We start from the raw sequence: 25,000 nt of genomic DNA, 5'->3' as shown, positions 1-25,000 counted from the left end.
TGTTAAGAGTAATATATATTTTTAGAAATTTATAATGTATTTTACATAAAGCTAGAACATTAATTTTTTTATTAAGATTCTATATTTATGGACTGTCTGAAATTAATTTTCTCTTTACAGTTTAATTTGCAGTTTATTTAAATATTCATAAAAAGTTTTGGCCAATCACATAGGACTTGGTTTTTCTTATACGTCAACGATTCTAAAGAAAATTTGCGAAAATAAAAAATTTAGGAAAACCATTTACTTATTTTATAAATGATTAAATAATAAATATGATTCCATTTGAAATGTAAAATGAAAATGATTTTCCAAAAACCATTTAAAATGCAAAATGCAAAATGCCATTTCCATTTTAAATATATATTAAAATGGAATTATTTTAAATATTACCTAACCCTGCAGTGCACCTATAAATTATTAATGATTCGTTATTTCAAAATATTACAGGATTTAGGAATTAGGATTTCTGTATGAGTATTTACAAATCTTAATTATTAAAATTTCAAAGGTAAGTAAAAATAAATAAGAAATATACATATATGAAGAAAAACATTTTTGTAATCTGGTACAATCTGAACAAAAATAACTAGAGTATTTGTTATAGTTGATACGCAAAATATCTGTTTTGCATAGGGAACAACTTGTACATTGAGAAAAGAGTTAGAGTTGTTTAATATTTGTAATTATAATAATAATTATAATACATGATAAAAGATAGTTATAGTTAGGAGTTCTATTTTTATGATTATTATTCAGTGCCATATTAAGGCATGAGCTAAGAGAACTATAGGCTCAAGACGTGAAATTTTTAACAAATTTTAAAAAGAACTTTTTTTAGTTATGCGTTAAAAAATATTAAAAAATAAAAAAAATAAAAAAGAAAATTTTTTTTATCCAAAATATTTGTCTCTTTTCAAGAGACAAATATGATGGTGATAGCTAGATATTGCAGAGTATATAAAGTGAATTACATAAAGCTTACATACGCTCGTCTTATACGATCAGTTGTTCACTGAGAGTATTGAAAATTTATATTAGGTATATGACTTTGTTTATTACCGTTTTCGTATAGATAGCTTTAGCGGTAAGTGATGATCGAAATAAATAGATCATAGACGTCACACAATAAACTTGGGCATCTGTCAACATAACCCCATAGAAACATTAGTCGATTTGTGTCTGCATCATAAAGTTATTCTCGATTGAAAATGTCAGTTTACGAGCCAAATTCTTGTGGGAGGTTTTAATTTTCTGCTTCAATATGAAGAAATCTGCGGCTGAGGCTCATCGAATGCTTTCAAATATTTATGGTAAAGCCGCTATTAGTGAAAGAACGTGTCGTAAGTGGTTTCAACACTTCAAGAACGGTGATTTTCACGTCGAAGACCAGCATAGCGGTGGAAGAGAGAAGGTTTTCGAAGATGCAGAATTGAAGGCATTACTTGATCAAGACTCTTGTCAAAATCAAAAAGAATTGGCACGATCATTAGGAGTGACTCAATCAGCCATTTCAAAACGTCTCAAAGCCATGGGAATGATGGGAAGCAAGGAAATTGGGTGCCGTACGAGTTGAAGCCGAGAGATGTTGAACGGCGTTTGTTTGCTTGTGAACAGCTGCTTGAAAGGCAAAGACGGAAGGGCTTTCTGCATCGCATTGTGACTGGGAACGAAAAATGGGTTCATTACGATAATCCCAAGCGCAGAAAATCATGGGGAGTTCCCGGCCATGCTTCCACGTCGACGGCCAAACCGAATATTCACGGCTCCAAGATCATGCTCTGTATTTGGTGGGACCAGCTCGACGTAGTATATTATGAGCTGTTAAAACCGACTGAAACAAGCACAGGCGATCAGTATCGAACGCAATTGATGCGTTTGAGCCGAGCATTGAAAGACAAACGGCCGCAATACAACGAGAGACACGATAAAGTGATTTTGCAGCATGACAATGCTCGACCCCATGTTGCGAAAGTGGTCAAGACATACTTGGAAACGTTGAAATGGGAAGTCCTACCCCACTCGCCGTATTCTCCAGACGTTGCTCCCTCTGACTATCATTTGTTTCGATCAATGGCACACGACCTGGCTGACCAGCACTTCTGGTCTTATGAAGAAGTAAAAAATTGGATCGATTCGTGGATCGCCTCAAAAGATGATCAGTTTTTTCGACGCGGGATTCGTATGCCGAAAGATGGGAGAAAGTAGTGGCGATGGACAATACTTTGAATCATAAATGTATAACCAGTTTTTTATAATAAAACCTCGAATTTCGGAAAAAAACGGTATAAGCAAAGTCGTACGCCTAGTTCACATTATATATGTTATTTTCAATATTCGATCACTCATACTAGAACAGTGCATATTAAAAGCTGCTTTGCATGAAATTAGCAAAGTTAAATGTAAAAATATATAAATATTTTAAACGATTAACTACTAATGATATTGTCATGTTATTTAACAAAATATATGTGTATCATTTCATTGTCTAATGTAGTGCAAAAAGTAATCGAATTTGCGCTAATATATTCCAATACAGAGCTAATACTATTGCCGCCATATTTGTCTTGTATGCAGATTTTCACCTTAGGGTCCCTGTATTAAAGATCTGTTCTCTGTAATAAAGGTCTGTTCTTTTTCGAAGAGTTCCTTCCTAAAAACTGTAATAGTTCTGAGTTAGTGCAATAAGTTAGAATGAGACAAACTATATATTTATCCCACTTTAATAACAAATCCGATTGAACGTGCTCAGTGCACACTAGTGCACATTAAAACTAACCTACAAATTGACGTAAAGATATTTGCTTATATATAAATACAAAAATCGATTAAACCATGAAATATTTAATATTTTATTGCGTTATTAAGTAAAATTTATATTTTATACATAATTTAAAATGTTTGTATTTTACTTTTATACTCAGATTAAATCACTGTACAATAGTTTTAATATATACCAGTGCATACTAATGCGTTCACCGAATTCGCTATAATTTAATGCACTTATATAAAAGGGCGAAATATTTTAACCCATGGCACAGTGGAACCGATTGCCGAAAAAGTGGCCAAAAGTCAAAGATATTATAAAAAGCTGTATTCATAAATTTTTCGGGTCGCTGAACACGATTCTGATAGAAATAAAAAATTTTTAATGGCAAATCCAATATGATGAATTTCAATGTAAAAATTTTAATTTTGTTTGAAGTGACATAACATGGCATAAGACGCTGTAAGGCGCTATATGAAGTCGTCGGCCGCCACGTTCGTGACTCCGGATTCGGCAAAAAGCGGCAACCATAAAAAATAAAAAAAAATTTTATATTTTATTTTTAGTAGAAACATTATAAAATTTCATTGCATGAGCAAGTTAACTTATATACGCATCTTTTATACAGACATTTTGAATTTTCTAATTCTGATACCAGAATCATCATGATCAGCCATAAAAAAAACCCCTAGAAACCCACTGTTATTTTAAACAATACTTTAAATTAAAATTCGCCATATTGAATCCGCCATTTTGAATTATTTATTTTTTACATCAGAATCGGGATTGGCGATTCAAAAAATTTTGGAAACCAATTATTATCCATTTTAGACAATATTTTAAAATTCAAATCCGTCATATTGGATTCGCCATTTTACAATTTTTATTTCTGAAGTCAGAATTATGTTCAACAATCTGAAAAACTTATAAATACAGCTTTCTAATAATGTAATACATCTTTGACTTTGGGTCACTTTTTTGACAGTTCATTCTACCACAACGCGCAATATCTGAATTTTACAAACTTTCAGCTTTGAAACTGAAATTTATAAATATCAGCAAATTTCACTATATAAAGCTAAATATACAATCAAAAATGATACTTTACTCATGCGAAAATTCAAGGGATCAAAAAAGATCAAACTTTTGAAAGTTTGCATTATAACGAAAATATAACATAAAACCGTACATTAATTATCTGTATAATTGCGATGAGCAATGGTATTTATATTACATCTTTTAATTATATACATATGTTACATTTAATAAAAAAAACGTCTAAAAAAGTTACAAATTTTAAGACAGTATTAGAGAGACAATGGATTAAAAGCTTATGCAAATCAAAGCTTATGCAAATTTTTACAATCATTATCAGTTTTAATTACGCATTATTTCCATATTTGTCTATACAATGCTTTGATATTTGAGTATTTTCTAGTTTTAAGTATGTAAAAAATCATTATGTACTTTCCATATGTGAATACTACAAATAACTTTTGGCCACTTTTTCGGTCCCACTGATGGGCAGGAACCGGGTTAATGAGGCACTGTTATTACTAATGTTAGTAATAATAATTATGTCTATAATTTTATGTACTCTCTAAATCTTTTGAAGTGAGATCTCACTCCAAAAGACTGAAAATTGAATCAGTCTTGAAAAAAGAGTGAAAATATTTATTTTAGTTTATTTTAAGTTTAGAGTAACAAAATAAATATATAACTGATTATGTCTTAAAATCTCATCGTAGACGCCGCTTTATATTTTTTAAATAGCACCATATAATTTTTTCCATAATATTGTAGGAGTCTTCAAGACGAATTTCATCATTGTCGAAATGCACTTTTATGCTGAATACTGTATAGAACTATAAACATAATCAAGTAACATAAGTGATTTATTATTTTCGGTCAAACTTACTGTTTAATAATACTAAATGCAAATTTTTACAAATATATTATTTCAGTTATAAACTGCGCACCAATACAGTTTGTCGAATTTGAAACGCCATCGCAAATTGAAGTTGAAATTAATATCTCAAATTAGATTGATTGTTCATTTTAATAATGATTCTAATTTAAAAAAACTGTAAATAATTTTTTATAAAATTTTTACTTCAGCCAAAGTTTGAATTTGAAATTCTCGACTTTTCGAGACAGATGTCATATCAATTTGATTATCAAGGCACAAATGTGGAAATATTCATCATAATAACTAACTAATCAGTAACTAGAGAAAACGTCATTTTTCCAGGAAATGTGTATAAATAAAATTAAACCGACAAGAATAAATCGTATTTTTCGCAATAAATTATTTACAAGATGTTTATTAGCATCACTATAAAAATAAAAATGATCAATATTTGAGATATTAATTTTAGTTTCAGTTTGCGATTACATTGTAAATCTGACATATTGGAACGCAATTTATAAAACTGAAATAATATATTTGCAAAAATTTGCATTTATAATAAAAAGTATTATTGAATATTAAGATCCGCTTACACCGAAAATAAGATTTTATTTTTATTGATTGGTTTATTCTCGTCAGTATAATTTCGATTTATAATTATAAATATAATTATTATAAGGAACATTATGACAGTAATAATTATAAAAATGAAGTATCTGGTTATAATTATTTTATTAATTACAGTCACAAATACCAAACTTTTCTCTTATTATAATGACTTACAGTATCTTACAACACAAATTATACACTCATTTATAGATATAATTCAAAGAAATAAAATAATCCATATTCACAATGAAATTACATTACATACAATCTATAATATAACAATATAATGTAAATAATATAGAATATATAAATAATATGGTAGTAGAAATAAATAAAACAATAAAAATTGCTTTTCTTACGTAATATTTGATAATGTTCTTTAATAACTAAATTGCCAAACATTAGTTTATGGCACAATATATCTACTTAATTTAATAATATTTATCATAAAACATTAAATTCTAATTAATATTACTAAATTATTAATGTTTGTCCATCGGATTATATATGTATAAGTCTCATGCATATAACAATTACGAATATCTAAAAAACGATAAAATTATTAAAACTTTCTTAATCAAATTAATGTTCGCGAATTACGAAACGAAATCGTGAAATGTCAGAACGTTCATTTACTATATAAAAATATAACACGGAAATAAAAATTATTTCAGATCAAATAATAGACTCGAACAGTAAAGAGATTTATTCAACAATAACTTATTTGATACCTTGCTGCTATTTTAAACTTGACTCAAGTTTACTCTACTTCTAATCATTTTCGGAAAAATAAAATGTCACCCCACAGATAGTTCAGATAAACTTCAGTAATAAATATTTTTTTCCAAACTTTCAGCCACTATCCATTTTCAAGAAAAAAGGATGATATGGGTGAAATACTCTACATATTAGGTGTTGGAATTAATTCGTAGCGTTTTTAATGAAAGAATGTTATTTATTTCACATGAGCATTAAAAAATACATTAATGAAAGTACTTCCCATCACTTGTAAAACGCTACGAATTAATTCCAACACCTAATAAAATTATCAAAAATTTCAAATTATTTTTTTGGCTTTAAAGTTATGTAAAATATTGCACAAGGTGCGTTTAAAAATAGAGAAAAAGGTAGTAATGTAGGCCTCTGTTATTAATGTGAACTTCACTTAAAATTCTGTTCTAACATCATTTTTTGTAAAAGGTTTTTTTAAGGAGGTTCTCGCGCTTGATGAAATACAAGACAAATCTATAATATATATGTCATACAAATTAATATTAATAATATCAATAATATCCAGAAAAAATTTCATTGACTTTAACCATACCATATTTTGAAGATATTTAATTTTAAATTTATAGAATTTTGCATTACAAGTTGAAGATATAACCTTATTCTACAATTATTCTCTTTTAAATTAAGACACTTGTGTATAAGGTAGCAATTTAAAAATCGTTATAGTTATACAGTAAATACTTAAGTTTGTTCTCGTAAAGTTTCATTTAAACTGATCGTATAGTTTACAAGAAATTTATATTCTTCAATGAAAAAAAGTTAGAATATATGTTAAATAGATGATACGTGTACATCAAACGAACATCGTGCAACTTTTATTTTGTCATTTTGAAAATATTTAGTAACATATGAAATTAACAATAATTATATATAATGATATAAGATATTGTTACTAAGCTTTTTATTCCATTATTTCAATCGTTTTACATAATATGAATAAACTGTCTATTGATTAGGAAGTAGCCTGAGAACCTCTTTAACTTGTTTTTGGATGAGTAACAAAGGTGTGAAAAAATTGTCACACGACTGACGCGATATTTTTATTGACAATTTATGTTTATCTATTACAAGATACATCAAAATTTTTTTTTATAATTTTTTACAATTTTTAATGTCAAGTTTAGGGTAAAACGTAGTTTAGGGTAAAACCATTAGATGTGGATCAAATCTAAAATATTTAATAGTCATGTTTGATCACAATTAAGATTACATTATGGATGATTTTATTCCATTTCATAACCGTTTTATATATTTAAATTTGGATTAAATAAAGTAATGACAATTATCCATGATTAGACCCTATATAATTGTGAATCAATTCACCAAATGCTTTATCCTTTTTGGTGGCGTTCTACATTCCATATGGAAAATAAAAATGATTTGCGTATCGTAATATAATGAAAATATAATTGATCCATATCTAGTTCTAGGGTCTAATTGTAGATAATGATGCAATTTTAACACATTCAAATTTATTTAAAATCAGTGACAATTAAAAATCAATGATAAATAAAAAAAATTAATTAAAATTAAACGTATAACAATAAAAAACAGTTAAATTATGAATAGTAACACTTTTTGCATATAGACATGTATATTATTTTATATTCTATTTTATATTCTATTTTACTTAAAACAAATAAATCTTTTCGGGGTGACATCATAAGATTTGACAAGCTTTTAAACATTTTTATAATAACATTTTTATAATAAATTTACACAATAAAAGTATCATTATAATCTAGTGATTAAACAACAATCACGGACATATTTAATCTCAATTGAGCATAACGTTAATGAAATCTAATGTTATAATATTTATTACCTACTATAAAAGCCATAAAATAATTCTTATGATATTACTTTGAAATTTTTAAAGATACATACGTTAATTAATCGTACATTTAATTAGTTAATGATATTAATAAAATGTGTAGCTGTTCCTAACAAATAAATAAATAAATAAATAAATTCAATTGACACTTGAAGAGATATTTGAAGAGAGAAAACAAATGCTAAAAAATCTTGTGATATACCATTTAATGAAAAATAATGTAATTATTTAAATTAATTAAAAAATGAACCGGAATTAATGCCTAATCCACATCTAATGATTTTATCCTACAATTAAGAATAAGTAAGAATAACGAGGATATATTTTGAATTAATTTTTAACGCTATTTTGCTGTTTTTCTATTTTGAGAAAATAAGTAAATTTGAATAACTATATTTTCACTGAAACATAAGGTTTGTTCGCGTCGTATGCTCCAACATGCTCCTACCATAGCATTTACTCACTTTAACGCGCTCGTTGAAGTGAGTAGGAACTATAGCAGGAGCACATTGGAGCATACGATAAAAACAAACCTATAATTGAATGTAAAGGAGGATGTTAAAAAAAGTCCGATTTTTGGCCCTCCTGTGGAATCTTAGGATTGCCACAGAAAATGAACTTTAAAATTCTCTGACTTTTCCAGGTTTTCAGATAAGAAAGCTAGTTTATATTATTAAAAATACAAAAGAAGTTTAGTAGCATAATAAAATTTTAGGCGCAAATTCAAGTCAACAAAAAATAAATTAGTATTAAAAAAAAGAATGCAGTTATGATGAAAAAGGGCGATCAAATAAAATTATTGAATAAAATAAAAATTTTAATTATTTTTTTTAATTATTTAAAGTGCACGAATTTTGAATGTATTTGAATATAAACATAGACATAATATATTTAAAAATTATAAAAATTATTTGGAATATAGGAATGATTTAAAGGAATTGTGAAAAAGTTTGAAATTTCAGTCTCTTTTAAATTTTCCCTTGTTTTTCCGGTTTTCCATGATCAATTGTAATTTTCCTGTCTTTTCTTGGTTTTACAGGTATGTGACAACCCTGTATAGTGAACTACAAAAAGTTGTTGCTTCCCAGTAAACGAAAATGGATTGAAACGCATTCAGATTTTCAGAAATACGCATTCGCGAACGTTAAAATTAATCCTTTTCAAATCGAATACATTTTTATTTATTTATATAGGAATCGCATGAAGCACATTTCTACGCCTTTCAATCTAAAAAATAGTCTCAGCTTTTTTGTGCTTTGTGAATATTTCTCAATTCAAAATTCCGAATAGGAAATAAAGTTTTCAAAATCCAGTTAAATCCAATTGAATCTAAAAAGAGTTTTTATTATAAATAAGCATTCGGAAAGATAAAATTTCAATTAATTTTAATCCAGTCTCGTTTACTGGGTGATTCAGATTTAGAGTGGAACCCCAATGAAATAGTGAAAACAATTTTATATCCCAAAAATGTGGTGAAAATAAATTTTTTTTATGTTATATCGTGTCTCTTCTTGTAAATTGAATTTTCGTATACATTCTAGAATTTATCATGAATCAGATGTATTGTAAATTATCTCATGATAATTAATACTTAAAGATTTTAAACATTGATCACAAATCTGTTACTAAAAATGGCAAATTATAGAAATAGGGGACCCAAAATCGTCCTTAACATACAGTTTTATATGTAAAATTACAATAATCAATTTTTATCGAAATGAATCTGAGTGTGCTTTTTAAGATACGCTGATGATGATTCATTAAGGTTCGGTTGCACCAACGTTACTTTGACTTTACTTAAGCAAAGTTTAAAACTCTTTCTGCCTCTATCTCTCTTTTACTTTAAAACAAGACGAAGAGAGAGTTTTAAGTCTTGCTTAAAGTCAAAGTAACGTTGGCACAACCAGGTCTAAATGAAAAAAAACAATGGTAACGAATTCAAAATGGCTGATCCAAAATGTTTGTGTCTGATTAATGTCACATATTTAATATAGGTATTTCACACAAAAAAATGTATACGACATCTTTCGAGGTTTTCTATTGCGCACTGTTAAAATAGGATTAAAGAAAATTTAAATTAAAAAGAATTCTCATAAATGATGCATACTAGAGAGCGGATGTAAGTTTAATTATTTGCTTCAGCCAATGAAAATGTCCTACTTGATTACTCTCAATCAAATCCAGAGATAATGGCGACGATGTGGTAGTCACTATCTCTTACTTTAACATTTAAAAAAATTTTTTTGTGTTTTATGTCTTTTAGTCTTAGAATTTTTTTCAATTTGTAATCTGTAATGTATCTAATGAAAAAATTTCAGATAAAAATAAAACTATTTCGAAAGGGACGTTCATGTTGTTTTTTTTCTAAGTGGAGGCATTATATAAAAGTTACTATTAATTTTTTTAGATGTAATTCATCTCATTATCCTGCATAAAAGTACGATTAAAAAAATAAATAGTTTATAATACTTTATTCAATATGTGCTAGAATAAAGTATAAAAATAATTCGAAAATTATTATTTTTTCGATATCTCTAATACTTTTACATAATTAAAAGAATCATATTATGTAAAAAAAAGTTATATAATTATATCTCAAAAAAAAAGTGAAGACTTCAAATGCTTTCTACCTATAAAAAAGTATAACATAACTAAAATAAATTCTTCTCGAAACACTTTATAACACTTATCTAAAACATTTTTTCGTATCAAATATTAGGTGTTGGAATTAATTCGTAGCGTTTTTTAATGAAAGAATGTTATTTATTTCACATGAGCATTAAAAAATACATTAATGAAAGTACTTCCCATCTCTTGTAAAACGCTACGAATTAATTCCAACACCTAATATTATATAAGTGAAATATTTAAGGTTTTCAAGTTAAGTGTAATAGATTGGTTATGTCAATAACCCCTATTTCTTCTATTCTTTCCGATTTTAAGGTGGGTTCAGGAAATTCGCCCAGATAACTTTAGATTCTAGATTATAATACTCATAATGATAAATTATGATCTAGAGTTCTAGAGTATCTGAGCATAATTTCTGCCTTTATGGCATAAATCCTCGCGCGGCGTATTACATCGGATTACTTTATTGTACGAATTCTATTTCTATTTATTTTAAAATATCTAAAAAATATTATAATGTAATAACTTTTCGATTGCAATTTAAAATAATGTGTAATTAATAAACGATAAGTAAATGCATGACTTTTTAACGTGCTTTTTGTCATATTGAACGAAGTTGAGTCAAAGAGAATTAACATATTGTCACTCATTAGCTGAAAAATGAGTATTGAAAATGAACAATTTACTCAAAAATATTCATACACACGCGCACATATTTGCATATACATTGTCGTTCATCAAAACAAAAAATGAGTACTGAAAATAGTAATCTACCCAAAAATACACATACTCGCGTATACTCATCAAGTTCCTTCTCAATAGCTAAATTGCATACTTAATAGATCAAAAAACAGACGTAAAAATGATGGAAAGGGCTAAAAACGGTTCATATAAGACATAAAAACAGTGAAATATTTTTGTAAGGATTGCAATTTATTAGGTGTTTGACTTTGCTCATTCGGTTTTCGTATAGATGGCTTTAGCGGTAAGTGGTGATCGAAATAAATAGATCATAGACGTCACACAATAAACTTGGGCATCTGTCAACATAATCCCATTAGAAACATTAGTCGATTTGTGTCTACATCATAAAGTATTCTCTATTAAAAATGTCAGTTTACGAGCCAAATTCTTGTCATTTGCGGGAGGTTTTAATTTTCTACTTCAATATGAAGAAATCTGCGGCTGAGGCTCATCGAATGCTTTCAAATATTTATGGTGAAGCCGCTATTAGTGAAAGAACGTGTCATAAGTGGTTTCAACACTTCAAGAACGGTGATTTTCACGTCGAAAATCAGCATAGCGGTGGAAGAGAGAAGGTTTTCGAAGATGCAGAATTGGAGGCATTACTTGATCAAGACTTTTGTCAAAATCAAAAAGAATTGGCACGATCATTAGGAGTGACTCAATCAGCCATTTCAAAACGTCTCAAAGCCATGGGAATGATTCAGAAGCAAGGAAATTGGGTGCCGTATGAGTTGAAGCCGAGAGATGTTGAACGACGTTTGTTTGCTTGTGAACAGCTGCTTGAAAGGCAAAGACGGAAGGGCTTTCTGCATCGCATTGTGACTGGGGACGAAAAATGGGTTCATTACGATAATCCCAAGCGCAGAAAATCATGGGGAGTTCCCGGCCATGCTTCCACGTCGACGGCCAAACCGAATATTCACGGCTCCAAGATCATGCTCTGTATTTGGTGGGACCAGCTCGGCGTAGTATATTATGAGCTGTTAAAACCGACTGAAACAATCACAGGCGATCAGTATCGAACATAATTGATGTGTTTGAGCCGAGCATTGAAAGACAAACGGCCGCAATACAACGAGAGACACGATAAAGTGATTTTGCAGCATGACAATGCTTGACCCCATGTTGCGAAAGTGGTCAAGACATACTTGGAAACGTTGAAATAGGAAGTCCTACCCCACCCGCCGTATTCTCCAGACGTTGCTCCCTCTGACTATCACTTGTTTCAATCAATGGCACACGACCTGGCTGACCAACACTTCCGATCTTATGAAAAAGTAAAAAATTGGATCGATTCGTGGATCGCTTCAAAAGATGACCAGTTTTTTCGACACGGGATTCGTATGCTGCCCGAAAGATGGGAAAAAGTAGTGGCCAGCGATGGACAATACTTTGAACCATAAAACTTTGAATCAAATGTATAACCAGTTTTTTACAATAAAGCCTCGAATTTCGGAAAAAAGCCGTATGAGCAAAGTCATACTCCTTATAAAAATGTTTAACTAACTCCCTTCCCCTCCTTTTTTATTTAATATTCTTATAGCTATAATATTGAGATCTTTTCACTACAATGAAATTTCTTTTGATTAATTATTTTATTTTTCATGATCTAAATTATTCTAAATTGACAGAATTTAGATACAGCCGGTATTAGCATTATACAATGTATCCAATCGACAGCTAGAACTTCTTGAATGTTGTTCACAGTCATATCTTTGATAATATTTGTCTAGAAGACTATTTAAGGGTTGATTTTTTAATTTTAATTTTTACGTTAAACATAAAAAATTTTTTTTTTCTTACACGCACACACACGCACACACATATATACTATATGGAGATGCCAAATTGTCTAGCGCCATCCTCCTGCTTTTACGTACTGAATAGCTTACCTGTATATGTATCCTTCAGTTCCGACACTACGCGTTGAAAGATTTCGTTGATCTACAGAAGATTTCCTTCCAGAAAAACCGGATCCACTGCCGCCACCGGCGTTTCTCCTCTTCGCATGAGAACCACCAGTAAACATCATCTTCCAAAACTTCACCAATGGCTCAATAATTTAACTTTACTTCATTACCCTTGCATCAATAATATTATTGTTGTGATTCATTATTCATGATTCATAATTCATGATTTGGGTGTAAGTGAACGGGCACTTCATACATCCTCTCTGCATATTTGATTTTTAATCTATGACAAATATTTAACATATTCTATTTCTTGTCTCAGTCTCTTCTTTTTAATTATGGATACATCTTCAATTATATATAAAAATATGATCTTTAATTATAAATATGATAATAATGATATATGTAATAAAAATTGCCCATAAAAACTTTAATTTATAATAAAAATTTTTTAATAGACGTGGAATTAACAAATAATATTAAAATTTGAGAGATGTTTTCATAGATTATAATCATCTTTATTTCATAATGATTACTTGAATTAATCGATTAATTAATTATAAATTTGTACGCAAAAATTAAGGATTATTTACAAGCCACGAACTGTAAATAATAGAATTGTAAATAATAGATCTTTCAAACATAAAATTTGTAAAATATTAACCCAAATGGCTAAAACGATTTACAACAAAAATTAGTTTAGAATTAGTTTGCCTCTATTCAAAGAATTCTTTACTCTTAGTTATTTACATATATCATATAATATCTTTATCGAGTGTCATTCGTTAGTTAGGACGTTAAATCGTTCACATTAAAATGAGACTACGAATTCGATGTAAGTACTTAGTAAGTAATTAATAACGTTTAATCTTAGTTATTCTATAATTTGATGTTTATTTGATTTTTATAAAAAATAATATGGATTCAATTTGACTAATAATTGATGATCTTACTGCCAGTCCATTTTTCAAGAAATTTATCAATACTAACACATCTTATGTATCTCAATGTGATATGCTGTTTCAATGTATTTGATTGCGACATTCTCTTTAATCTTCATGTAATAATTTTGGATATATTTTCGTGTTTGTTAATTATTGAGGATGACTCAAAGCAAGGAGTCTAAGTAATTTGTATTCACATATTAATTTGTATTATATCTATATAATAAAAAATTTGAATTCGCACATCTAATGTTGATTCTGATTGACAATTATACTTTTGTGATTTATGTTCCTAGAACTTCTTATCTTTTTTTTTTAATCAAAAAAATTTATTGAAAAATTTTATATTATTTTTAAATTACTTACAATTATGAACTATTCAATGTGTTGTCACTGGTATGTAATAATAATTATATGAAACGACCATCATATTTAATACAGAATGATCAGAGTAAACACGACTCAATGCAAAAAAATTCGCACACGAAATTCAAATTTATAAATATAGTCAATCGTTTCGCAATTTACTAGTCAACATACCACCGATTCATTCGTCAATAACAAAAAAAATGACGTATTTTTGATGTCGACTTATGACGTTATGTACCTGTGACAAATCACGTCATTTTTATGATGTTTGGATATCATTTTAAATGTCACATTCGTCATAAGAATGACTAATTAATGACATTAAATAGACGATACCTTGTTATCTGGGCAAGGTATTACGCGCAGATATTACGCGCGAAATGTGTTTCTAAATATCAATTCATTTTGTCCCTCTCTATTTATATTTGATAGTAAGAAATGATCGTGCATGTGATTGTGATATTATATTTTTGAAAAAATTTTAAATCATGAGAAAACTTTTTAATAAGAAACACGTTCCGTTTCTTCGAAATAACTTCAATCAAAGTTATAATTTGATCAATATATTTATATTTAACTTACCAAGAAATATTTACGTTATTTTGACAATATTTACATCAACATCTTACATATAAGATTATTAATATTTGTTAACATATTTGTAATGATTAATATACAGAAAAAGATTTAATTTGGGACAATGAATTATATTAGAAATTTTACTTAAACAATTCGTCGGTTAAGTTTATCGATTAATCTTTTGTTGTACAAATTTTTTTTAATATCTATTTGGTTAAATTTCAGAATGTATGCCTAATAATCTAAAAATTTTTGGGATGCAATTACTAATTGCAAATTTTAAGCAAAATTTAACAAGTCAAAATAGCAAATTCAATAGACAACCAAAAAAATTTAATTACAGCTTATACACAATAGGCGATTTCAAATTTATCAATATTGGAAAATTGACAATCTCTAATACCGAAGAAATCTTTGATGCATTTTAATGAAATGTTTCGCTCCTAATCGAAAATTGACGAAGTTAGAAGTCTCAAATATAAATATATAAGGTTACAGTTTAATATAAATAATTGTTCAAAATTTTTATTCATTTTATTCACTATAAATGTGATGTTTTAGACTTTCCATTTTTGAGTACAGATTTGAAATCAGCGACTTCAAAAATTAATATACAGATTTTCAGGACATATTTTTATTTGTCGTCTTCTTTTAAGCATAATTTTTTTAAGTATTAATTTTGATTGATATTTATAACTTATGCTAATACAAAATAATTACATATTTACATTATTAATGTCTCAGGAACATAAAAGTCAAACATAGTATACAAACCAATTATGAAATGCGTAAAGATACGAAAAAATTGCAAAAAGAGACAAATATTTCATATATAGGACATATGCAGCAAATGAATAAGTTAATCCGCATTTCATCAAAGTCTTTCTGAGAATTAAAAATTTCCGTGGCATTAATGTGCATTCTTTAAGGATTAATCCACTGCATTAATCCACGCATGCTCATTCACGCCATTTATACTGTCGTGATATCAAATTTCCACTTTTCTCTTTTTATAAAAAATATATTTCACATAACATTATATTATAGATTTTTTTTTATAATTATTCGGACACCGCACCAATAACCTGGACCTTGATATATATTGTCAAAGTAATGCCTTGAGTGATCTTCAAAAGATTTTAGGCGGTCACTGTTCATTCAAAAGTTATTAACAAATAAACAAACAAAAGTAATTAACAAACAATATTAAGAATCTTTATTTTAGATCGCATATTTGAGAATACATTCAATATTAGAAATTAAATAACGGTCAAAGTTGGATCTTTAATGATTAAATAATTCAATGTGAATTATAAATATACTAGTATGTTACAATTATAAATATATTTGTGTGTGTGTGTGTGTGTGTGTGTGTGTGTGTGTGTGTGTGTGCGTGCGTGCGTGCGTGTGTGTGGCGTGTGTGTGCGTGTGTGTGTGTGTGTAAGTAGTAGACAAAATAAATCATACACTTAAATAAGTATAACATAGAATCCCGTCATTGTTTACATTTCGTCGTTCTGTTACTGTTTGTCATTTCATTGTTTGTTTACGTTGTATCTACCAATTATAATTTACATGTTCGGTGGATCAGTAGTAATTGTGACGAGCAAAAACAATGTCAGGAAAGCAAATTTCTCTTGATATCCGAAATTTTTTTTTAATTCGTGACAGACAGAATGGTGATTCCTTTAGAATAATCGTTGATAAATATGCTATAAATATCTCTCACCAGAATTGTTCGAATGACAAAGTTCGAACAAAATTCGAAGCTATTATCGCGAAATATTATGGAATCTGAATGTCAGCAGTCGCACTGTAGGTCGCAGACTTAAGGAATCTGGACTGAAAAGCGTGTTCGCATCAAAGCGTTCTTTCATCAATAAAATAAATAAGAAAGAGATTCGAATTTGCCAAAAAATACGTGAATATGCCTCTAGATTTTTGGAAAAAAGTATTATGGTTGGATGAGAGCAAATTTGAATTATTCGGACAAAAACGATAGTCTAGGGTGAAAAACTGATGAAGCTCTCAAAGAAGTAAATATTCAAAAGATAAAAACTATAAAACATGGAGGTGCTAATATCATGATATGAGAGTGCTTTGCCTGGTCTGGTGTGGTCGATAATTTGGCTCAAATTAAAGGCATTATAACGGATGATGTACTGTGCGAGAATTTAGAAGAATCTCTTTTGAAATTAGATTTAGAAAATAACTTTATCTTTCAACAAGATAACGATCCGAAGCATAAGGCAAAAAAAAACTACTGCCTTTTTCAAATCTAATAAAATAAAACTGCTCGAATGCCGCTATAATCACCAGATTTGAATCCAATTAAAAATTTATAGGCTTATTTAGATGGAAACGTGAATAAAACAAATGTAGTTGACAAAATATCGTATTATACAGCACTGCAAAAGGCCTGGAATAAAATTGATCCTGAGTATTTGAAGAAATTAGTCGAAAGTGTGCCTCGTCGACTGGAAGCAGTATTAAAAACAAAAGGCGGGCACACCAAGCTACTAAGCATCATTAAAATTAATTTTATTTGTTTGTTACTTATTATTTTTAAAAGTGTATGATTTATTTTGTCCAGGGTAAAATGTATCAATATATAAATGTATCAATATATTGAAAAATAAATTTTTTACAAAGGAATTGAACACAATTTTAATTATATGACATTTTCTTTATTTAAATACTTTCAAATATTGTGATTTTCTAGTATCCAATAATTTATTTGTTAAAAAAATAGTTACACGAATTCAATTTCTTACTATATGTATGTGTGTATATATATATATATATATATATATATATATATATATACTTATATATATACACACACACACATATATATGTATATATATATATATATATATATGCATATATATATATATGTGTGTATATACATGCATATACCATATTCGTAATCTTTCGAACTGCCCGAATTGGTTTTCCGGACTTATAAACGGACAATTAAATTACTGTAATAATATCATGAATTAAATCGACAAATAATTTTTTAATAATAATTTGATGTTCGATCAGGCATCATATTAGAAAAATGTTAATGTGTTGAAATAAAGTTTAAAAGATAATGTCTTATTTTTGCCATATTCAATATTAAAAATTATCCTATACTTTTCTTGCCTAGAGTGTTTCACTTTCCACATGAAGGGAAGTTCATCCCACTTAGCCCCCCTGACTACGAACGCATGACTTTTCATGCAAAACGAGGTTCACTTCCCCCTGCTTTAGGGGCATTCGACTTCCCACGCAAAGGGAGGTTCTCTCTTCTCCCTATTTAGAATCGTTATGTTTAATGTCTGGAACAAGCGTCAAACAGCGGAGCAGCAATCAATTAGCGAGGCGATATTTATAATGACGTAAAAATATCGCCTTGCTGGTTGGTTGCTGCTCCACTGCTTGACACTTGCTGCATCCAATTTGAACTAGGCATTAAGATGCCTTTTCATGTTGACGTTCAACGCTCATTTTCAGCATCAAAATAGGTCACGTGATCAAAATTGCTTGATATTCGTCATTTTTATCATGTGACTTATTTTGATGTCAAAATTGTGCGTCGACCGTTAGCATGAAAGGACTTTCCATGTTAGACTGTCCACACTAGCAAGATTCACCGTATGAAAAGTCGGTAAGCTCTTATACAGGGGGGAGGAGGGATAGTTCTCGTTACGTATGGAAAGTCGTACGCCTATCAGTATGTAACAGAAATAATTACCTTTTAAACTTTATTTATTAATAACTTTTGAACGATCAATGACCGCCACCTAAAACCTTTTGAAGTTCACTCAGGGCAATGGACACCGCTCCGATGATCTTGATTTTGACAATATATGTCAAGGTCATCGGCGCGGTGTCCATTAATCCGAATAATTATCTTTCTCTCTTTATAAAAAGTCAAATAATTTTAATTGTATCGGCCAATACAAAACATTGAACAAATACAAAAAATGTTTTGTCGATGTGCTTATTTTATTATAAAAAAACGAAAGAAAAAAATATATAATTTTGATGAGTGATTTTCTTACGTCGATTATTAACCTTCCATTGGCAATGTGCAATCTTTGTTTCCAAAATGGAGCGTCTTTACAGCAGATGTTTTTATTATTTCGGACTTTATAAAAAACTTAAACGGACTCTGAAAAAAGTTTTGTGAACTATTTGTGAGCTTTTAACAAGATTTTAATATGATAGAAGCTCGATTGTATTTTACATATTTTTTTAAATGTAAGAGTTTTCAAAAACGTAATATGAGTTAAAATTTGTAACTTTTATATGAGTGTGAGTGAAAAAAATCTTTTTAAACTACAATAGTTGAAGATATATATTTAAAAAAAATAATATAATATTAGCTTCAAAAAGTTGAATTATTTGAGTACCTGGAAATGAAAATTTATATGATTAAAAAATCAAATCTTTTTTTGAGTAAAAAATAATAAAATTAATTTTATCGAATTAATTATTAAATTCTTTTTATTTTAACCAAAATGAATAAAAAAAAATCTAAAATAAAAATATAATACAGCACAGCCTATACAATAATATGTGCTTATTTTATTATAAAAAAACGAAAGAAAAAAATATATAATTTTGATGAGTGATTTTCTTACGTCGATTATTAACCTTCCATTGGCAATGTGCAATCTTTGTTTCCAAAATGGAGCGTCTTTACAGCAGATGTTTTTATTATTTCGGACTTTATAAAAAACTTAAACGGACTCTGAAAAATATGTATAATGCTCCTTGCTAGCGATTTGCCATATAAGGTACAATACATAATTTCCCTATTATTTAGTCAATGATGAAACAAACCTCTTTTACGTTCCTCTAATTTATCAAGTATTTCTGAAGAAGTTTCTTTTTCAAAATTTCGAGTAATGTTATTATATATATTATATATTATATATGTATATTTTTCGTGAAATATGTCCGATATCTTCACAAATATTAATTTATGATAAGCAAAAAATGATATAAAACACTGAAAAATCTAATAAAATTCTTATGTTATTAAAATTAGCGTCAGAAAGACGTAAAACACAAAAAAAACATCAAATTTTTATTTGTACAAAACTTTATGTGAACTGTAATGCGGATCGTTAAGGACACGATTTTTATTCGTCCTTGCAACGAAATTAATAAGTTGATATTGATCCTTCTATAAACACAATCTTAACATTACTAGGGCTGCGTTCCATTTAACACTCGCAATGCTCGCGAGCATCATTTGTTCTTGTTTAATATTTGATAAACAAGATTAAAATGATTCCATGAGCGTTGCGGGCGTTAAAGTGGAATGCACCTTAGTTGAATGTTTTTTTAGAAGGCAATACCGTACTCTGCTATGTACCCATTTTTATAAAATTCACAATAAAAAATTGTGTCTTAAGAGGACAACATTACCGATAAAGAGTTAAGAATCATAGAAAATGTTCGCAAAGTGATTACGGGAAGAAAAAGGATTGCGGAGCGATCTCGATGTGTAAACTCGATGACAGCATATAAAAAGGTGCGCGCTGTCAAGATGATTCACAATTATTAGGGCAATCGTTCTCAAAGCAAATCTTCATTTACATTACCTCAACTGCCAACGGGAATCACATTTCCGGCAAGAAAACATTCCATATCACAAAATTCTCGTGTATATAACTTTCTATAAGTCGAACGATATGTCTCCGATTTCGAGATTTTTCTATCATTCGCCACTCGCGAAAAAATACGACGAAAGTATTATTCCTTTTCTCTTTTCTTCCTTTTTTCTCTCTCTTTCCATGGCTCTAGGCATGCAAAGGATAATGGATCACGTCGTTACGGTTGACGTTATTGCGGTTAGCATTCTCGATTCGGCTCATCACGACACAAATAGCAACGTTATCAAAAACTCGACACGACACGACACCAAGCGGAGAGAAACGCGTTACCACGACGGAACTGACAAAGATCTGATTCGAGCGAGACTCGAGCGAGTGGCACAGCTGGTCTCGGATCTTACATTAGAATTCCTGTGATTTTCCCAGCGGAACCAGCCGACGAGATGTTCGCTATACGTCGTATTCGAGAATACCGTTATCCTCGTCGTCGTCGTCGTAGTATTTGTTGTAATACTGCATTACCGCACCATCATGCTCGTCAAATCGAATCCAATGGTTATCAGACAGACGCTGAAGTGAACGTAGAAACCAGTTATTGATACCGAAAGCTTTTGCAGATTCATAAGAAGCTTCGCCAATAATCTTACATCTATAACAATCTATAAATATCAGCCTGTTGAATGCTGTCCATCATGGCGCGGCACGATCGCTGCGCCAACTGCGCTAAATATCTCAAGACTCGGTAGCTCCTCAAGTATATTTTCCAGGCTGGAAAATAGAATCGAGATGCGTAAGCAGTAATAATGTATCTCTCGACGGTGATGCGTTTCGTAAAATATATACGAACGATATCTTATACTATCCATTTTGTCTAAAAAATGTCTAAGTAATACAAATTATATCGAGTGTCTTTGCACTAACAATATAATTAAGAAAAATGAATTATTTTTTAAAAATAAATTAATAAAATAAATAATAAAATTTTTATAAGATTTTTACTCTAAAAAATGACTTTCAAAATTGGAAAATTATTGTATAATAATTATTATATAATAACATTATGGAGAAGACTTTATTACATAAAACTCTATATACATAACTCTATATACATGCAATAAGCCTAGCATGTTGTTAATACGACAAATATTCTATTTTATTTATTTATTCAAATCAAATCAAATATCATTATAAATAAATTCCATATGTTTCGATTCTCACAGAACCATTTTCGATAGAAAAGGAAACTTACAAATTTATGTAGAATAATGTAGAATCGGTCTTGCCTCATTTATCAGTTGAAAGCTTATCAATTATATAAATTGTGATTTTTAGTAACAGAATATCTAACAAGAAGTGGCAATCCATAGGTATGTGGAATGAATTCCGTTGAATTTTTTCATTGTAATTAAGAGATATAGACTTAGAAATGTTATATAGATTATAAGTTAGCAGGTGACAGAAACAAACAGAATGACTTTATTAGTTTCAAGGAGAGAAAGGGAAGAGAGGGAGGGGAGAGAGAGAGAGAGAGAGAGAGAGAGAGAGAGAGAGAAACATGCTGCAATATCTGGGTGTTGTGGAAATTTCGAAAATATTTGCAGAGTTTTTCATAAAAACCAAATATAAGATCACTTTTTTAAATCTGAATTATAACATCAGACCGTTCTCTATCAATAGCGTTACATAATGAACAATTTAGTTTTGACAAAAAAACAGAAAATATAAGAGTTTAACAAAGGATGTTTTGTTAAAATCAATTTGTAAAATTTTGTAATAAGAAAATTATTGCTTTATATTTTAAATAATATTTCTTTCTTTTTTATTATTAATATTATAAAAAAAGGTAAATGTAAAATATTATGACATAGAGATAGTATTGGGATAAATCTAATGGGCCTTCTACAATAAGCCATTAGTCATAAATCAGAAGTCAGAAACTAAAAATTGACGACTGTGATTGGTCATATTATTGAAGATCCAATAGACATATAAGATAGACCAAACATATATACTTTTTATAGTATACGCTGGATTTAGCAAATCGATGCGAGAGGCAAAATATCGGGGTCAACATATCCTTCTCTATGCGTACATTGATATTTATATTACTAAAAAAAATAAAATAAGATAAAAGTTAAGAGTATTTAAGAATTTTACCTTACTCACTGATTTTGATGAAATTAAAACAAAAAATATTTTCTAGTCTTACTTACATGATCTCATGTTCCTCTATTAAAGCACTATTTTCATCCGCTATTTTGGTTCCACTTGATTGTTAAAGTACGATTAATGGTAAAGGTAAATGTTAATTAAGAAGAGTCCGCTCATCTCAAATTTTGATAAAAATACACTGAATCGATGCGTTTTCTCGTAAAAATCGAGATTTGACAAGAAAAACGTGTCGTTCTGCTTCGCAAACTGAGATATTAATCCTTAAAGTCGACGACCATTCTGGTTAGAAAATCTGTCATAACAACCCTTACAGAAATGGACTATTAATGGACTATTTGATTATTCAGTCGTAGTTTTTTCGCGAGAAGAACTATTGAGAAGAGCTATTATTAGATTACTGGAAAAACTATTCAGATAATTATTGAAAAAATTAATTCAGTGTTATGATATATGCTAAAATAAATATTAGTGTTTATCATATTCCAGATATACACGACAAAATTATAATAAAGAAAAGTTTCTTCTTGAAATCGGAATTGCACGATGCTCTCCAGCTGCTCATCCAAAACTATACTTCATCTAGTGTTATGGTCAATAGATATTGTTAAAAAGCTCAAAAAGTTTTAGTTTAATTTGTCCGACGAATAGTTTGACTATAAGAATGACTATTACAGATACTTTGATTACTGATATGGCATTATCTCTTGATTATAAGTTTAATAAATTATATTGTAATTAGGCATAATTTATTTAAATAGTCATTATTGTGAATAGTTCTAACCCACACAGCATGTAATGCAGTGAGATTACAATATTACAGTAATATTACAACTTGCAATGCAATATTACATAAATACTACTGAGATATTACATTGTGATGTATCACAATGTAATATTGCAATAATTTTTTTGAGATATTGCAATGTGATATATCATTCTGCAATATTATTACAATGTCGTCTAAATATTATAGTGAGATATATCGCAACACAGTGTTACCATAATATCATCCAAATATAATATATCACACTGAAGTATTACAGCAATATCGTTCAATTATTACATTATAGTTTATCGTATTGCAATATTAATGCGTTACAATGCATTTTATCACAGTGCCATCTTTCTAAGATATGAATAATATTATGTTTTGATTTATTATTGAATAAAAATTAAGTATTAAATGTAAAAAATTAGGAATATAGATTGAACATAATTCACAATGGATATAAATAAGCTATAGTATCTTATATCTTATTTGTATCTATTGCAGTTATATTTAATATACATTTACAATTTTTTTATTTCTCCAATATTTAATATTTTTTTCCTGTTTTTAATTTTTTTTTATTATGCGAGGCTAAATAATACATTATTGAAATATATATACAAGTCGATGTACCAACATTCGCTATTCAAAATATAATATAATAATAATGAAGATTTAAAAAAATTAAGTAAAAAAATTAAGTAAAAATAGTTTATTTATGAATTTTTATTTTAAAAAATAATCTTTGAAATATAAGGATTATAATATGACTATACGTACAGTACGAAATAGCAGTATTTTAATAGTGTAGCAATATTTTAATAGTGCCCAATATTACAAAAATTGCAGCAATAATGCTGTAATATTGAAATTTTTATATTTTATTGAATATGTTACAACAGTATTGAAAAATATTTTGTAGAAAATATTACAATTTACTGTTGTAGTGTTACAATTTAGTAGATTATATTTAGAGAAATAGTACTTACATATTGCTTTAAAATTATGCAATATTTCAATAATTATTCCACTTTTATTACCTAATTGCTAACTAATATTATATTGCTTATATTCCAAAACACATACGATAAAGTTATGATGAAAAAATATTCGGGGGCTTAGATAACACATCCAAAAAGGTAATAATTTAGGAATCTCCAGGAGACTTGCCTATTCGACTTATAAGAAGGAGTACTCCTTCTTATAGAACTTTTAGACATTTTCTCCTTATGAAAAGCATATTCCTTTCGTGATGGGACCGCATATTTATTTATTGAATTGCAATTTTGCAACAATATTGCAATATTTTCTACAAAATTTAAATTATAATATTTTACAATATTGTAACAATATTTT

General features: G+C 28.7%; 1 protein-coding gene across 2 annotated transcripts in view; it reads right to left on the bottom strand.

Annotated features, from left to right (window-relative positions):
- LOC105147870 (protein kinase C beta type) overlaps window positions 1-21,653 on the bottom strand; it is a 47,509-nt gene extending 25,856 nt beyond the window's left edge. The window contains exons 1-3 of one of the 2 annotated variants that reach the window (XM_087404030.1): window positions 21,351-21,653; window positions 20,692-21,273; window positions 13,179-13,479 (exon numbers count right to left, since the gene is read on the bottom strand). In XM_087404030.1, the coding sequence (XP_087260156.1) occupies window positions 13,179-13,318 (140 nt within the window). In that variant the 5' untranslated portion in view covers window positions 13,319-13,479; window positions 20,692-21,273; window positions 21,351-21,653. The remainder of the gene's footprint in view (window positions 1-13,178; window positions 13,480-20,691; window positions 21,274-21,350) is intronic. The other variant, XM_011059187.2, reaches the window with a different exon arrangement.
- Window positions 21,654-25,000: the final 3,347 nt, after the last annotated feature.

Source organism: Acromyrmex echinatior, chromosome 1, assembly GCF_024713525.1.
Source record: "Acromyrmex echinatior isolate Ae372 chromosome 1, ASM2471352v2, whole genome shotgun sequence".
Classification (NCBI taxonomy): Eukaryota; Metazoa; Arthropoda; class Insecta; order Hymenoptera; family Formicidae; genus Acromyrmex; species Acromyrmex echinatior.
Note: the sequence above shows the minus strand (reverse complement) of the source record. Positions and strands in the feature narration are given on the sequence as shown.